This window comes from Protopterus annectens, chromosome 4.part0, assembly GCF_019279795.1.
Source record: "Protopterus annectens isolate FY-2018-M chromosome 4.part0, PAN1.0, whole genome shotgun sequence".
Classification (NCBI taxonomy): Eukaryota; Metazoa; Chordata; order Ceratodontiformes; family Protopteridae; genus Protopterus; species Protopterus annectens.
The window spans coordinates 1,423,593,036-1,423,611,946 of NC_056733.1; the positions used below are offsets into that span (position 1 = coordinate 1,423,593,036).

General features: G+C 41.8%; 1 protein-coding gene across 3 annotated transcripts in view; it reads right to left on the minus strand.

Moving 5' to 3' along the window:
• Nucleotides 1–18,911, minus strand: part of LOC122799887 (protein Shroom1-like) — a 1,099,098-nt gene that overhangs the window by 130,996 nt on the left and 949,191 nt on the right. For all 3 annotated transcript variants that reach the window (XM_044069259.1, XM_044069257.1, XM_044069258.1), the window contains one exon: nt 14,322–14,891. In XM_044069259.1, the coding sequence (XP_043925194.1) occupies nt 14,322–14,891 (570 nt within the window). The remainder of the gene's footprint in view (nt 1–14,321; nt 14,892–18,911) is intronic.

Below are 18,911 nucleotides of genomic sequence, written 5' to 3' on the forward strand. Positions count from 1 at the left end.
AGAATCTGGCCCTCCTGCTGGGACAGCAGGGAAGGGGTCTGAGGCAGATGCCATGGTTCCAGCAGTGACACACTGTGCAAGAGGGGGTACCAATGTTGGCGTGACCAGTCTGGTGCAATGAGTATTGTTCTTGGTTTGTCCTGTTTGATCTTTAGTAGAACTTTGGAGAGGAGAGGCAGAGGGGGAAAGGCATAAACTGAGAGGTTCTCCTTGGAGAGGTGAGGCAGAGGGGGAAAGGCATAAACTGAGAGGTTCTCCCAGGTGAAGGACAGGGCATCCACTTTCCAAGCTTGTCTGTGTGGAGTCCTTGTGCAGAATTTGTCCAATTGGTAGTTCTGAAGGGAGGCAAACAGGTCCATCTCTGGGCTCCCCCATTTGTTTCTCAACATGTTGAATATCTTTGGTTCCAGTTTCCACTCGTGCGGGTCCATGAGATTTCTGCTTAGGCCATCTGCCAATGAGTTTAGCTTGCCTGGCAAGACTTGAGCCTGTAGGTGCACTTGGTAGCTCAAGGCTGTGTTCCACAGAGCCATGGCTAGTCTGAAAAGGGGGTATGAGTGGGTTCCCCCCTGCTTGTTTATGTACCACATAACAGTGGTGGTGTCTGTTTTTACCAGTATTTGTCCTGGAAGGCTGTCAGAGCATTCTGTACAGCTAACATTTCTTTTTGATTGATATGCAGGTGCATTTGACTTGGGTTCCATTTGCCCTGAATGCACTGCCCTGCCAAGTGAGCCCCCCCATGCAAAGTCTGATGCATCTGTTAGGGTTTGGACAGCAGGGGGTAGAGTGAATGGCAGTCCCTTGTTGAGGTGGCAGGCCTCTGCCCACCAAAGGAATTCTGTCTTTATACAAGGGATGATAGGATCGCGGTGGTGGTGCCGCGGTAGCGTTGTCGCCTCACAGTAAGATGTTGTCCCATTCGATTCTCAGCTAGAGTTGTGTGGAGACATGCGTGAATGGGCGTACCTTCGTTGAAGGTTGTGCGTCAGGGCCGGCAACTCGGCACATAAAAAAAAATCTACTGCCAATCATTAGCGGACCGGAGTTCCACTGTGGAGACCCCCTAACCGGGAAAAGCTGAAAGACACCACAAGGGATGATAGGAATCACAGATTCCAGGTCCTGGGAATGTTGACATCATCCATAGGCCTTTTAGATAACATTGTAGTTTCCTCATATGCAGTCTTGCATATGGAATTAGTAGGATGCAAGAGGCCATGAACCCCAGAGCTTGCAGTATTTTCCTTGCAGTTAACCGGGTCTTAGTGGCCAGTAATTTGAAGTAGGCTGCCAGATAAATTTGTTTCTCTGGCATGAGGTAGGCCATCTGGGAAGTTGTGTTCAAGCTTGCTCCCAAGAATACAATTTCTTGTCAGGGTACTAGATGAGATTTCTTTTCGTTTATGGTGTACCCCAGTGAGGTTAGCAGTTTCTTAAATGCCAAATGATTTAATAGTATGTCATGGCTTTCTGCCTGAATTAGACAATCGTCCAGATATGGGTATATCTGAATATTTCTTTGCCTGCAAAATGCAGTGTCTGGAGCTAGGCATTTTGTGAATACCCTGGGTGCAGTAGATAAGCCAAAGGGCAGTGCAGAGAACTGATAGTGCATGTAGCCTGCTCTGAAGTGTAGGTATTTTCTGCAAGAATCCCTTATTGAGATGTGCAGGTAAGCTTCCTTTAAATCCAATGTTGCCAACCAGGCATTTTTGCCCAGCATGGGAAGCAGCTGATGAAGAGTTAGCATTTTGAATTTTGGAATTACCAAAAAGGTGTTTAGGATAGATAGGTCCAGTATAGGACACCAGGAGTTGTCTTTTCTGAGTATCAGGAAACGTCTGGAGTAAAAACCTTGTCCCCATTCTTCTGCTGGGACAGGTTGAATAGCCCTGATACTTAGACAAGAGAGAACCTGCTGTTGAGCCTCTGCCCACTGATTTGGGGGCTAGGTCTGGCCAACCTTTTGGGTTTGGTAAGGTGTGGAAGTGAAATCTGTATCCTTGGGAAACTATATTTAAAACAAATTTGTCTTGGGTAATGAGTTCCCAGTTTTTTGCCTGCAGGGCGATCTTTCCCCCTAAAGGTGCGTTCAGTTGAGCAGGGCTTTGGAGGTTTAAGGTTAAGTCATTGTGACAGTTTACCATAGGGGGGTGTCTTACTACTTCCAGCTTTGAATGTGGGAGCCCCCCACTGCTTAGGCCTGTGAGTACATTGAGATTGTGGCCTAGTTGGTTTGCTGTTCCTGGATGTGGACTGAGAAGGCCTGGAAGAGACAGGAAAGGACCAATTCTTAGAAGGCCAATGCCTACTAAGTCTGGGAGGCTGTACTTGCAGGAAATCTTTAACAGTTTGCATAGACTTAGCTTTTTCCTCCATCTTTTTAAGAACATCTGCTTTGTTGCCAAAAAGGCGGTCTTGGTTTAAGGGAGCATCCAGTAATTTTAAGCCAAGCATGCGTTCTAAGAAAAGACAGAGTAACAGCAGCCCTACAACATGCCTCTAAGGAGTCAAAACCACAATGCAAAGTATGTTTACCAACTTGTTCAGCAGAATGCATTAAATCCTGTAATTCTTTATTTTCAGCACAGTCAGGAATCAACATAAATTTCTGTTTAAGTAATCCAATAATATGCTGCTGGTACTTCAACATATAAAACTGGCAGTTTAAGGCCCTAATGGCCAAAGTAGCAGAAGTGTATTACCTTCTTACCCCATCTGTCCAGGGCCCTGGAATCTCTATCAGAGGAGGTAGGATTTTTGGCAGTAGTAGCCTTAATGCCTTTGGGTCCCTGTGAAATGGTCTCTGGGTCCTCAGTAGGATTCCTAAAGAGGAACTTGTGAGAATCAGGTACTCTGTAATACACATCAGGCTTCCTGGGAGTTGGAGGTAAGGTGTCTGGGGCCAGGCTAAATTCCAAGAAGGCATCATTTACAATGTCCAGTACAGGGGGGATAGCTAAAGGCCTGTGTTGAGGTAGGAGTAAAATTTCCCTAAGCCTCTTTTTGAATTCAGAGTAATCCTGGCTTTCCCAGTGGTAATGCTCCCTAAGAGTGATCAAAGTTTCACCAAAAGAGAAATCTTCTGGAGGAGAAGCAGAGAGAATGGAGTCCTCTGCATCAGAATCCTCACAGGTAGATAAGGGAAAATCCTGGTCATCAGAAGAAACAGAAATTTCAGAATCCTGATTAAAAGAATCAGGAGGAAAATCAGTTCTAGGTCTCTTAGAGGGAGTAGGGTGGCTTCCCCTAATTAGAGTAATAAGGTCTTCAGACATTCTTACCATTTGGTTTTTAGGGATATGGGTCTGACCATGCGGTTTGAATGCCAGTTTTCTAGGCATGGATCGAGTCTTAGGCCTTGAAGAAGAAGATGGTGTTGGTTTAATATGCAAGTCAGTAGGCCTGAATGCACCCTCAGAAGCCAGTGCCTGCACAGCGGCTCCGTACCCATCCAAGGTAGAGACATCCGCAGGTTCCACAGTCGAAGAAGCATCTCACGGTATACGGGACTCCGAATGAGTCTCAGTAGAGGCTTGCAAATCTGAAGTAGCGGGTATCAGGGGCTGCGAAAGCGCCTCACCGAGTACCGGCGAACTGGCGACTAGCTTAACGGAAGCGTTGTCTGCAGCTTTGGACCTATGCAGTCTGTCTCTGCCTTTATCTTTAAATTTTTCAGAATGTCAGTAGTTGGATGGCTTACCGAAGCCATTTCTGGATAATTGAACCGAGTACCAAAATAGATGCGAAAATGAACCGATGATGAATAGTACGAGAATTATATAAGGCACAAAACCGACAGCGAGCTCCGTCGTGGTCTGGGCCTAAGCAAGGAATGCAGTACGAATGAAAATCTTTATGAGGTATTTGCTTTCAACAAAAAATACAATTGTTAACTTTTACTGACATCAGTTTAGAGCAAGAAAAAGGATCCCCAATGGGGTACTTAGCTTTTTTTTGAAGACTTCAGTTCTAAAACTTGAAAATGAAAATTTCAGGAGTCGGCCACCCGGCACTTGCGAACTGCTCCTGCTTCAGGCACCGCACGGCTAGAAAGATTGATGTAATGGCATCAGCTGCATGCTTTATACCCTTGAGTACCTGACGTCTTGGAAGAAGAGACAGCAACCGACGCAGGACCCAAGACTTTGATAATCAGGCCGGCTGAGGGCTACCTGCAAGCAGATAACCCACATGTAATGACTGCCACAGTGAAACACGAAGAACATCCCCTTGTCTTGTGTGAGAAGGTTCACCCAGTGAGGTAACTTGCAGTCATTCCCACTGGCCAAGTCAGAAAAAGGGGAAACCAATGTTGTCTGCGACAAAACGGAGTCACCAACAAGATTTTGGGAGAGTCCTATTGGATCTTGTGCAAGACTCTCAGAAGCAGGGGAAGGGGAGGGAAGGTGGACAAAAACATTCCCTGCAAAGGAAAGGAGATGGCATACACCTTCCCAGTCAGAGGACTTTGGACGCTGGAACAGAAAAGAGGAAGTTGCCTGTTCAGAGAGGACATAAAACAATCTAGCTGAGGAATACCCCACTGATGGACAATGTCCAGGAACACACCACTAGACTGTGCTCTGAGGGAATGCAGATAGCCTGAAGAGTCGCTTGATACTGGACAGCTAGAACCCAGACCTGAAGAGCTAGCCTGCAAAGGAGGTAGGACCTTGTACCCCCCCTGCTTGTTGATATACAACATCACTGTGATAATGTCTGTGAAAACTATGAGTGGTCCAGGATGTAAGAAGGAATGAAGAGCTTGAAGAGCTAGAAGTGGAGCCCTAATCTTGATGTTGATATGGTCTGACTTCTGATGAAGAGGCTAGAGACCCTGAACCTTGACAGAGACAAAGGTAGCTTTCCATCCCCTGTCTGAGGCATTTGTAAAAAAAAAAAAAAAAAAAAAAAAAAAAGGAAGCCTTGGGTTGTGAAAACGGTGATGAATCCATTACTGAAGTTTGAGTTTGAGACAAAGACAGATGAGGACTGGGAAGACCAGGGGATGGCAGAGTAGAAGCCATGCGACATGAGGTACCACTGAAGCTTTCTCATATGAAGCCTGGTCAAAAACAGCATGTGAATGGTGGAAACCTGAGGATCCTGAGAAAGTCACTGGCTGTGACTGAATCCAGTGGAAGAAGAAACTAGAAAAAGGCAATCAGAGACACAATCTTGGGGGCAAGGCAGAGATGCCAGCACTGGGACCGTCTGGATCTTGCAACCAAGGAAAACATGATCCTGAGGAGGGAGTCGAAACTGATTTTTGAAAGTTTATGGTGAACTCCAGACTCTGCAACAGGGAAATAGCAAACTGAAAATCCTGAAGCACAACCTCAGGGGGACAGAGCTTGAATGGGAAGATTGTCCAGACAAAGAAATATTTGAATCCCTCTTCAGCCTGCAAAAATCAGTGACAGGAATGAGGCATTTGATGAATACCTTTGGGGCAGTAGAGAGGCCAAAGAACAAATCAGAGAACTGAAAATTCAAGGAAGAAACTGAGAAACAAAAAATTCCTGAAAAGGGGATGGATGGAGATATGAAGGTAGGCATCCTTGAGATCCAGAGAAACCAGAAAGGCCTGGAGGAAGAAGAGGAAATAGTTTAAAGGGACAACATCTGAAAGCAGGGGACCTTGAGAAAGGTGCTGAGCTGAGGAGGGCCAGAAATGTTCTTCAGGTGCCGTTCTACCTGGGAACATGAAACATTCTGGAATAAAAAACCCTCTCATCCTGAGCAGAGGTATATCTTGAATGACACCCTGGGTCAAAAGAGAATACATAAGTACATCTGGGAAGACCAGAAGCTGTTCTCAAAGAGGTTGAGGGATGAGTAGAAAAGGAAGAAATTTCTAAACCATGAATTACCCCTGGCAGATAAAGGACAGGACCCAATAGTCTGTCCCAATAGTCTGTTGTGATCCTTAACCAATTTGGAAGGGATAGGGAAAGATGAAGGGACAATGGAATCTGGCCAAGTGAAGCAAATTGTCAAATGGAACCTGGCTTGACCTGAAAAGGAGGTTTCTAGGAAATAAGGGCCTGTGTAGATTTAAGCAGGAGGTACACATCTAGAACCCTTTTTACCCTTAGGCAGAGGGGAAGAATGTCTGCGAACAAAAGCAGATTTGGAAGGGTAATTCCTCTGAAACTTTGAAATAGAAGAAACAAAAATATGTTTCAACTCCTAAAAGGGGTATCCCTTGTCCTGGAGATATTTAAAAAGTTCAGCAATAGCAGTACCAACATTTTTTTTATTATCCAAAGCAGCATCCGATAATTTGGCCTTAATGTCATCAAGTAAAGCCTGAAGACAAAGCCAAGAGTAACGTCTCATAACAATGCAGCAACCCTGAAAGAAGCATCAGTTGCATTGTAACTGCAATTAATAGATTTGTGGGCAACTTGAGAAGTAGAACCCAATAAGGAAGGGACCAAATCCTTAGCCTCAGAATAAGAAAGATCAGAAATCACCCGAAAAACTATAGACAGGAGGGCTAACATGTACCTGGTCATATCAGTCTGGTAATTAATAGCCCTAAAAAACATGTTAACAGCAGTATAAACCCTTTTTCCCAGCCTCTCCATGGCCCTACTATCCTTATTTGAAGGAAGCAGCTTAGTAGAGGACAACAGCTTGGAGGGTTTATCATAGGAGATGGACACCACAGAAGGATCATCAGATAGACTATACAGAAATTTACAATCATCTGGCACCTTGTAAAATCAGTCAGTTTTTTTAGGAACAAGGAAGTGAGAATCAGGGGCTACAGAAGCTGCTGAAAAGGTATCCAAGGAAGACAGCAAAAACAAGAGGAACAGCAGAAGGCTTGGGAGACTCCACCTGGAGGAGTCCATTAGGTTCATAGGTAGGTACTAGGCTAATGGCCCTAGGGCCCATACAAGCCTAGCCAAAAAATGTACCCTGGCTTTCGCCACCCAAGAAAATTATTTTCCTGTGCCCCTGTCGAGCAGAGCCACATTAGTGATCCCCGGGGTGAATTTCCCATCCAATCATCAAGATTTTTCTTGAAGAGTGCTAATGAGGAGCTCTGTTTGACATAGATAGGTAGTCTGTTCCAGAGTATGGGAAGTCTCTGGGACAGGAATCTATCCCTCTAGCATGTTTTGTTTATTGTGGTGACAAGGTTAAGGTCCCTAGAGCGTGTAGCTCGGAGGGATTGGGATTTCTTTAAGTGGAGCATGTCCAACAGCTCTGGGTTTGACATAGCTTTGTATGTTAGGCAGAGATCGCCCGAGTAGGCGATATGCGATGGAGTAAAGCTGTAGCTTTTTGAGACGGTCTGCATAGGGCACCTGTTTGAGGCCAGTAATTGTCTTTGTGAGGTATTTCTGTGGTCTTTCCAGTTGTTGTAGATGTCTTGTGAGGTACATACCAAAAGGGGCGTTGTACTCTATAATGGGTCTAATGAGTGATGAGTAGAGGAGAACAATGACCTCTTTTTTTCTGGATGAGAATCCTTTTGTGATGAGATGAGCCATGTAGAAGGATTTCCTGGCCACTGTGGCAATGTGATTATCAAAGGAGAGACTACTGTCCACCTGTGTCCCAAGGTCTCATCACATTTTCAGCATTAAGTAGACTACCAGCTATGTGGTAATTCATGGGTACAGAGTTTTTACCAAAGGGGATGACAATACACTTTTTGGCATTGAGCTTCAGGCCATGGCTTTGACACCAGGTATCTGTCCCAGTGAGGCCCTTTTGTAGTTTGTCCACATCGTTAGGAGTTTCGATTATGTACCTCTTCTGGACTGTCAGAAACCTGAGAACAATCCCACTTAAAGAATTCCATCAAAAGGGAAATAGTGTCCCCAAAGGAGAGTTCCTCTAAAGGGGAATCTGGAATAACAGAATCCTCTTCCTCTGAACCATAGTCCAAGGGAGAAGGGATTTGAGAAGAGTAGGCCAAAGACTCTTCTCTGAATCCTGAACCTCAGAGAAATTCAGCTTCCTAGGTCTTTTAAAGTGGAGTGGAAGACCAGAGAGGGGCAAGCACAGACAGAGGAGGCTTTAAAGCCATTAAATCATTAAACAATCCCTGAGTAAAATCCTGCATGCACATTGTGGATACTAAACTGCAGGGGAAATATGCTTGTTTTTTCTGTTTATTTTTCTACGGGACATCTGCATGAAATACCCTAGGAGATTCACACCCTTGATGGCATTCAATAAGCATAGCAGGGATCTCCTCCCTCACTAAGATCTGCAGAATCCCCCTCTGTCTCTCAGATACAGTCAGCTGAGGATCCCCCTCAACATCTGCAGGAGACATATGGAAAGCCTCCAAGGATGTTCGAAAAGTCAGTTCCCAAGCTCGCTGCTGACAGGCTCATGGCACAGGAATCTGGAGCAATAAACAGGTGATCCTGTGGGCTTTCACTAGCCTTGAGAGACACATCTGGGGGATGCTAGACAGTAGCTGTATCAAGACCTCGGTTTTTCGGCCTTTTTTTGGCTGATGGCTGCTCCTCAGATCAGGGAGAGTCCACCATAGCACCCAGCACCAACAGCTTAAGACTTTGGTTTTAAAGATAAACAGACAAGGATGAGAAGTGACTACATAGGGTCATGGGGACAAACGCTTGACAAATAAAACACAGCATATAGTCATGGGAAGCACCACAACAGAAAAGACATTTGTTGTGATGATCTTTTTGGGGAATCTGCCTCCCACACTGAGATTTTCCCATTCTGGATGACAAGAAACCAACAAAACTAAAAAGAAAAGAGAAAGATAAGGAAGAATCCTAATGGGGCACTTATCTGGAATATGGCTTGGTATCCAGCACAGTAGAAAGGCATTCAGACCGATGTGCAATGATAGTGTTCAGACTGGCGGCAAAGACGTCCTGAAGCGTGTGCATCTGTACATCACCTTTATGCCCTACACCTTACACAGGGAGCATAAGTGTGACATACGGCACCTGTAAATACTAAAGGCTTTGGTACACTGGCCAGATGTTGGGCTATCCTTGGCAGGAGCTCCCTTACGTAAGGAATACTGCAACAGTGATAGGTGCATAGGTAGGTACTAGGCTATCGGCCCTGGGGCCTATACAAGCCTAGCCAAAAAGGTACCCTGGCTTTTGCCACCCAAGAAAATTATTTTCTTGTGCCACTGTTGAGCAGAGCCACAGAGGTGATTCCCGGGGTGAATTTCCTATTTCCCATCCAATCATCAAGATATGGAAGGACATCATGCAGACGAGCTTACAGAAAGTTTTACCCCATGGCAGTGCTGTTCCTCTGTTTTACAGTAACCCACATTGAGTGAATCTGCAAGTTTACAAGACTCTTGACACTGCTGTGTGCTGCAAATGACAGTAGCTAAAATATAGAGGAAAGTGTCTGAATCAGCCTTGAGTTATTCCTTGCATTGATACAACCCATGCATATGGCAGGTTGCAAAATTCACTGTAATGTATGTCCTCAGCTCTGGTGTAACTGAAGATGTGGAATGGAATGAAATATTACAGTTGGTATGTAAAAGTCTGCACTGGCATTTACTACTGGAGTAAGTCTGCTGTAGTGAAAGGGTAACAGCTTCAACAAGTTTTGAAATAAACGCAAGCAACACACTCAAAACAAAAAGTAAATGGCTCAGAAGACAGGAGCAAACAGCAGCATACATAAATCAGTACATCTACATCAGAGGTAGAAGTAAAATGCCTGAAAATTTGTCTCTTTTTTTACTTTTACTATGCATCAACATGACTGTTTTGTCAGCACAAATGCAAACAATGTTTAGATGCCAGGATAAGACCTGATAAGTGAGACTAAAAGAAAGCAATAACAACCTGCATGCTGGTGAGTAAGAACCAGAACCAGACCTGGGTCAGGGCACTGAAGACAGAGAAGAAGAAAGCCCAAGTTAACCAAAACCATAAACAAATGTAGATGAAAGTCTTAACAAGCCAAAGGCTACAAGGAAATGATCTGGCCTAAAGCAAGTACATTCAGCATTCCATACCAATATGATTCTGGACCAGATAAACCAGTTTATAATAGCACTCTTTACCTGAGAGGAGAACTGCAGGGGTTGTGCAGCAAGCAGTACATGGAAAAGCTTTTTCAGAAGGTTACATAATCACCATGCATGCAGAGTGCCTTACAGGACCATGGCCAGTTCTAGTTTTATGGTTCAGAAGACCAGGGCCAGTACTAGTCATATGGTTCAGAGGACCACGGCCACTACTAGTTGTATGATTCAGAGGATCACGGCCAATACTCGTCTTATGTTTCTTGTTGCTTCTGTATGCAGAGGACAGATTGTCATTGTGGACCTTTTCTCAAGGCTGCTACCCTAGATGCATGACTCACCTTGGAGTTTTCTCCATCCTGCACCATCTACCAGTGAAAGGAGGTTCCATATGTCTGGGCACAATGGTTATAAGCATATAAATGAAGGGAAGAAACCTGAGTAAACTTCTCAGAAAAAGGCAATAAAGTAAAAAATAAAATAAAATAGGGCAAAACTATAAACTGCTGGGCTTTGCTTAACAGTAATACTAACTTACAAAATGAAAGTTAAAGACTTACGAGGAGCACTAATGCCACACCTGTAGAACTTTCAGTAGTAGCAGCAGAGTAGCTACAAAACAATGCCATTGAGGTGATTCTAAGCAACAACTTGTGTGTGTGAGTGAGCACGTGTTTGGGTGTGAGGGAATTTTATAGGCAAGGTACCAGGTGATGGAGTTTCTTGCTGGCTGTTGGAGAGCAATAGGGATGGGGACCTTAAATTTCCTAAAAGTAAAGAATAAGGTGAGTGTAAATGGCACTGCACTGGCTATTGTAAGATGTGGACAAACCTCTGGGAATGAGCAGAACCTGATCAAGGTGATTTTGAAAGATAAACTAAAAAGCTTTAGTTTGCCCAAAGTGTACACAAAATTCAGGACTGATTTTCTACAATGATAGTATAACAGATACCCCAACTGTCAGTGGTTTCACACAAGCCAAGCGCAAGATTATTGCTTGCACATGGTGGTAGTGATCAAGATGGAATTCTGACAAGTGCATTTTGGACTTTTAGGACTTACAGCAGATGTGGTGCAAAGCCACTCCTGCATAATTTCTATACTTTTTATTGTATACAGTGTGAGGTAGTGCATGTTTTTTGTTTGAGTGCAATGGTTTACAATACAATCATAGAACCTTGATATGAATGTGCATAAGCTACCACCAACAATATTCTCAGCTAGTCTGCCATCCTGTCAGGTAGCAAGGTACAGTTTGAGTAATAAATATGAAATGAACTACCCAAGCCATTTTAAGTAACATCGTGCTATTTTACTCGGTACAGTTTAATCATAACAAGTGGCAGTAGTGGGTAGAACTGTTTTATCTAGAAAGCGTGTCTGCGGTTGTAAATGTGAAAAGGCACACTGCATGGAGAGGAGGCATGTTGCATACTACCTCTGTATAGCATAGCCATTCTTTGGAAAGTCTGAGTATGTATATTACATGTAAGAATGTGTGCAGATGTCAACATTACATCAAGGATCAGATGATAAAGACAATTCTGGGGAGTCCATTATTATTACCAAGAATGTTTCTAGCTAAAAAAGAATACCCAAGAAGAGAAGCAATGACGGCATCAGCCAACTAAAAGAAGAGGGTGACAAGTGGTGCTAATAGAGACTACTGGCTTTCATAAAGTATTACAAAGCATTTCTAAAAATGGCCCTGTAATCAAGTTATTTGATAAGCTAAATGGAGTGTTTTTAGAAGTGCTAAATTAAAATTATATCCACAAGAAGATGCAACTAACTGCATAGTAAGTTACAGACTATCTCGTGGGTGATATGACTCTGACTGCAAAGTATTAAAAAAATCCATCTTTGGAACTGTAAACTGATCTGAATACTTGACTATTTCAAATATGAGGGCCCATGGCAAAAGAAACTTCTAATCCAAAATCAATAGCCGCATTAAAGTTACTGCAGCAGAGGCAGGAACTAGATACAGTCTTTGCACTGCACATGTGAATTTGTTTATGGGTGTGTATGCCTATGCAATACAATGGACAGATATTGCTGCATCATTTCAGCATATGGAGATGCCAGCAGAAAGAAATGCTAATGTATAAAAGACTTGTTTAAAAAGGTAAGACATGTCATTTTTAAGATAGAACATTGAATAACAGTGATAACTACTGTTTGGCCTATTGCCCATGACAGCTTACCCATTATGACTGCAGCTTACCCACTGAGGCTTTATCTTTTCTGTGTAGCCATCTATCTATCCTTAACCCCAAAAAGACTAAACTCCTACTCTTCCTTCCCCGGTCTCTTACTCACCATAAAATGACCTTTGCTATTAAATCTTCTAATAACACAACCATCCAACCTGATACCCACACAAAACTCCTAGGGGTCATTGTTGATGACAAATTAAAATTCAACCTACATGCACTCCAATGTACATAAAAAACACACCAGAAAATAGGCCTACTGTATTGGAACAAAATATTTCTAACCCCTGAAGCTAGACTCACCCTAGGACAGACACTCTTCCTCCCCTCCCTCCTATATGCCACTCCAGTTCTTACCAACATCCAGGCCACCACTCTGAATAAACTCCAACAAACTTACCACAAAATAGCTAGTTTCATTACTAACTCCCCATACAATTCACACCACTGTATTGCATTAAACTCTCTCCAATGGCTTGAACTTCCCCAACAACTGCTACTATCTCAGTTTCATATGTTACACTCTATTCTCTACAAGCCCTCTTTCTGTCCATCTCTTGCTTCGTTAATCTCTACCTATACTCCATCTTGGACCCTCCGTACCTGAAACCAGCAGCTACTGGACATCTACCAACCTAAGAAATCTGTAGGCAAATTGCTATATAAATACTCTGCAGCCCATGCCTGGAACAAACTTCCACTGGAAATACGCTCCTTTACCACTCCTCTCATTTTAAAAATGAACTAAAATCTTATCTACTCAACTCCAAGACTTGCCCCTGTCATGACCCTACCTAGCCTCCTTACACTCCCATTCACAGGACTTTTGCTCCTCCACTTTGCATAATCCCCTTGTAAATTGCCATATACTGACTTCAATCAATCTAAGACTACCTTAAGAAGAAAATTGTTTTCAACTTTGTGCTTAATTATACTCTCCATATAAAATATTACATTATGATTATTTTCTGCTTTATGTATGCTTTCTACTATATATATATATATATATATATATATATATATATATATACACACACACACACACACACACACACACACACACACACACACACACACACACACACACACACACACACAGAGACCTTTTTCTGTATTACAACTTATGTTTATCTCATCTGTCTCTCAAATCTATATTAACTCACATATTGCTTTAGCATTGTAATATACTATTAATGTCTATGACTGGAGCTTTTCTCCTCGGGTCTCCACTGAAAATGGCCCACAAGCCCAGCTGGACTAACCAGGTTAACAAATGTCAATAAATAAAATAATAATAAATCTGTAGTTAAACCATTACTGATGATGGGTCTGGTGGTTGTAAGTGATCAGTCTTTATTTTTTTCTGCCTGTACTTAATCAGAACAATTAGCTGCACAGAACAGCTCTGTATACTATACAACACAGGTCTGACTGCACCCAAGTGTACTGACAAATCTCTCTGTTTTAGCTGTATGTTACAGTAAGGGTAGCAGAAAAAAGCTGTTAGAAAGACATTGTGTTAATTCAATAATGATGGCAGATACTTTGGAGCTCCTTTGTAACATTTAGTTTAGAGAATATTACCATGAAAACAAGACTGCTATCTCAAGATGTGCAGTTCTTTACAGATGCAGCATGTCTGCGTATTACAGTCAAAAGAGGAGGTAATGTCTAAAACAAGAACAGTGGTCAAAGAATCTGTCTTGATACGGCAATAATGTGCAATAACAAGACAAAAACACTGCATCAACATCCCAGCTAATCAAGAACAGCAAATACCGGTCAACTCTAGTGATGTAGCAGGCATTAAAACCCCTGTACCAGTTATTCAATGCATAACATACACCCTAGTAAAACACTCTGACAGAAAAAAAAAATTTAAAGCTGAAAAGAAAAATGTTTCAGATATTAAACTTAGCACTATAGGTAAAATATGTTTGCTTTCTTTGCTCTACAAGCTTTAGTAATAATACTGCTGAAAATAAAACCAAACTTCAGATGAAATCAGCAAATATTTTATCAGGCTCCCCTGCACTCCAAAGGCAAAGTTTCTGACAAAACCCAGCACCACCTCTCAAACACTACTTACCTGTCTTTGGCCTGTATGACAGTCTCCTCAGCCCTGGTCCCTTTATTCCTGCGATACTCCTCCAGTGCTGCAGGATCCAAAGGAAACAGCTCTTCCATCAGATCCATAGTGTTTTGCCGACTTGAATAATATTCAAGGACATTGGCCAATAAAGGGTCTTTAGTTATGATTTCCTTTACAAGTCTGTCATATGTCTGATCAGAACAGGAAGTCACTTCTGTGTATGGTGGGCAAACAGATATGTTTTCAGTCACATTACAGACATGGGAAATAGGGCTTTCATTTGACTGGAAATTGGAAAGTCCTGATATAACTTGCTTTTCAGCTTCACTGCTTTCACCATCCAGTTGTTTCTTTGGGAGCTTTGCGACTTCTACATTCAAGTGCATGCCAGATATGTCTGATACCTTTGTTTCATCTTCAGGTTCACTGCATTCGGGTACAACAGGCAATGATGCAGGCACTTCGTTTGACTGAACAAGTTGCTGATTATTTGAAATGAAAGTGAACATAATCTGTTCTACTGCTTCTTTACTGGCTTCTGAAGGACTGCTTGGAGATTGAATGGAACTGGAACAAAAATGAAAACATGAATTTAAAATGGAAATAAGCATATAACTTCTCAGGAAACCGTGTTTTTCTAATGTTTTTTTATTGGAGGCCTTCACTGTTAGATATTGATGCTATTGTAGTACCTCACAAATGAGACTCATGATCTAATACATGTTTTCAACGCACTGCACCAATTATGTACCCGGATAACTTTTTCATGTTAAGCTACTAAAAATTCAAGAATTAGTCACTCTTGGTAGGATTCTTAAAATGGTTACACTGAACAAGTCATTCTTTTATAGCCACATAGATGAATGTATTCAGACTGGTGAAGGAACTGGCTAGGGTTCTTCCCTTGGGCCATTATTTTCAGCAATTAATGGCACACTAATTCCTGAATGAAGCTGGTGCTTATGTATATTAACAAAATAAAGACTGCAACATACAGAGCACCACAGTATGACTGAATGAACATACAATATGTCCAAGATAAAATACAGGCAGTAAAGTCTGAAGATTTACTTAGGGAAAGCTAATTAATAAGATGTGGAAAACAAAGGCAAATAGAGGATACAGAAGGGAAATGAAACACAGATGGTGTATGAATGCAATAAAGCATACAGTAAATAGCCAGGAAGAAAATGGCTGGACTGTTAATGATTCACAACAGTGATTTATATCATGACCTTTCTCTGTATCAGTCTTATAAAAATACACTAAAATCTGTAAGTATGGCATGGTACCAGAACAAAACAATTGTAAGACTGAAACACAAATCATGAAAATGTAAGGATTACTGTAAAATAGTTGAAAAGCTGTTGTTGGGCAACTTAAGGGTAGAGAGGACTCAGAGGGAGCATCATATCAAAATGTAAAGTAATTAGTGAAAGCCTCTGCTATGACTACATTAGTAGACAACAAATTAAGCATTCCTTGAACTTATACATCAAATAAAAAATATAAATAAAATAAAAAAATACATAAAATAAAAATGTCTTTGTCCCTTAAGGTGGAAATTAAGGAATGTAGGAATACAGCTGTGTCTTACAGCAAGTCAAAAAATCAATAACAAAATCAGCATGTCTATGGCTCAAAGAAGAAAGCAATTAGCCAAAATAATACACGTTACCTACCTATCCTAAGATTCTTGTCCTTAGTGGGTTAATTAAATCATGCTTTAAGAAAATCTCCCTAGAAAGATTCTGCCAAACAGCTCCATGAAAACTAGGTGGTTGGCCACAAGTTTTACAAAACCTATTGCCCATGAAATACTGTAAAATACCCCAAAAACTTACTTACAAGCGATCCAAGTGAATGTTTCTAACATCCGGCTGTTTTCTTTATGGAGTTCACTGCAGGTGTACTGTGCTTTTTTTTATGAATTACACTCAATTCTGCTTTGATTAGATTTACTGCAACGCACTAGAGATTTAAATGGTAAATTCAAAACATTTTTTCATGCCTCTATTACCACAAAGTTTTGGTATAATCCCCCCATTTAGCATGCTGGTGCATGCTCATGCACACTTTTATACATTACCAGTTTACTTCATCCACTATTTCTGTATTTTTGTGTTTTTTCTACTAGTTTCCATTGTATAAATATGTTTTTTGGGGCTGTAAACATGAAAACTGTCATAAGAGTTTTTTTTTTTTTTTTTTTTGCAAAGCACTGGCATTTTCTCTGAGCTGCTAATAGCAGTTTTTATGCACACTAATACAAATGGATGGATATTTACTAGATGATATTAGATAGATCTATTTTTATATTTATAGTGTTCCAGTTTATGTTTATGGTTATACAGCAGTATGTTTTTTCTTGATTTTAGTTCTTGTCACAACTAAGGCTTTACTGCATGAATTAGCCAAAAGCAATTTTAGTTAAAAGTCTTTTTATGTATATGTTATCATCATCATCTTTTGGCTTTTCCCGTTAGGGGTCGCCACAGCGGATCATCTCTTTCCATTTCTTCCTATCCTCTGCATCTTGCTCTGTCACACCAACCGCCTGCATGTCCTCTCTCACCACGTCCATAAACCTTATCTTAGGCCCTCCTCTTTTCCTCTTACCTGGCAGCTCCATCCTTAGCATCTTTTTCCCAATATACCCATCATCCCTCCTCAGCACATGTCCAAACCAACACAATCTCGTCTCTCTTGCTTTGTCTCCAAACTGTCCAACATGAGCTGACCCTCTAATATACTGATTCCTAATCCTATCCATCCTAGTCACACAGAGTGCAAATCTTAACATCTTTAACTCTGCCACATCCAGCTCTCACTCCTGCCTTTTTGTCAATGCCACTGTCTCCAACCCATATAACATAGCTGGTCTCACTACTGTCTTGTAGACCTTCCTTTACACTCTTACTGGTACCAGTCTGTCACAAATCACGCCCGACACTCTTCTCCACCCATTCCACCCTGCCTGTACTCTCTTCTTCACCTCTCTTCCACATTCACCATTACTCTGAACTGTTGATCCCAAGTACTTAAACTCGTCCACCTTTACCAGCTCTACTCCCTGCATCCTCACCATTCCTCTACCCTCCCTCTCATTTACATACATATATTCTGTCTTAGCCCTGCTGACCTTCATTCCTCTGCTCTCTAGAGCATATCTCCACCTCTCCAGAGTCTCCTCAACCTAATTCCTACTCTCACTATAGATCAGAAAGTCATCTGTAAACATCATAGTCCACAGGGTCTCCTGTCTGATCTCATCTGTCAACCTGTCCATCACCACTGCAAATAAGAAAGGACTCAGAGCTGATCCTTGATGTAATCCCACCTCCACCTTAAATGGATCTGTCACTCCCACTGCAGTCCTCACCACTGTCATACTACCCTCGTACATATCCTGTACCACTCTTACATACTTCTCTGCCACTCCCGACTTCCTCATACAATACCACATCTCTTCTCTAGGCACCCTGTCATATGCTTTCTCCAAGTCTACAAAGACCCAATGTAACTCCTTCTGACCTTCTCTGTATTTCTCCAATAACACTCTCAGAGCAAACATCGCATCTGTAGTGCTCTTTCCTGGCATGAAACCATACTGCTGATCACTAATCATCACCTCCCTTCTTAACCTAGCTTCTACTACTCTCTCCCAAAACTTCAAGCTGTGACTGATCAATTTTATCCCTCTGTAGTTACTGCAGCTCTGCACATCACCCTTATTCTTAAAGATAGGTACCAAAACACTTTTTCTCCACTCCTCAGGCATCCTCTGACTTTCCAATGTTATACTTTTCTTAATACCTGATCTTGGAATGTGGGTGCAAACAGGTAGTGTTTTCCTTAATTAAGATTTAGTTTTGATCTAATCAGTAGTAGTGTGTAGGGATGGGCGCTTGCTGTTCTAAAATGCACTTTTACAGCCATGTTTATATTGTTTGCCATGAATAGGCTGGTTTAAAATTAAATATGTACATTTTCCACACCTACTTCCAAGTATATAAAAGCTGAACTATTTAACATTGTAAAAATATTCCCGATTTTTTTTTTTTGTTATTGAGGATCACTTGTCTGTGATGAATAAAGGCTTGTTGCTTTGGAACACTACCTGGGTTTCATGATTTTTGGAAATTATTATTACTGAGCTCATCAGCAAAGTTTAAAGACCACTAGTTTCTCTTATTATTTTTTATTTTATTTTGATTCTGCTTTATAAATGGTCACCCGAGTAAATCCTCATTCTTGTCTATGGGGATAGCGTGCATTAGGCCTTTGTGATGCATGCCACACCTTTCCATTATGTGAATCAAATGGTCCCATCCTCGTTGTGGAAAAGCACCTCCACATGATCGTTGGTCTCAGAGAAGACTCTACCACAGAGAGTGCACACACAAGCACACTCCCTTTGCCCTCCCCCCACCTGAAAACAGGTACAATAAAGCCTCATCATTCCTTTAATCACACACACCAGCTGCAAAAGATGTCCTGAAGCACTAGTCAGACTCAGGTGGCACGAGTCGAGAGTCAGGACTTAATCACTCGACACTAATGGAGCTTGGCAGTGCTACTTAGCTA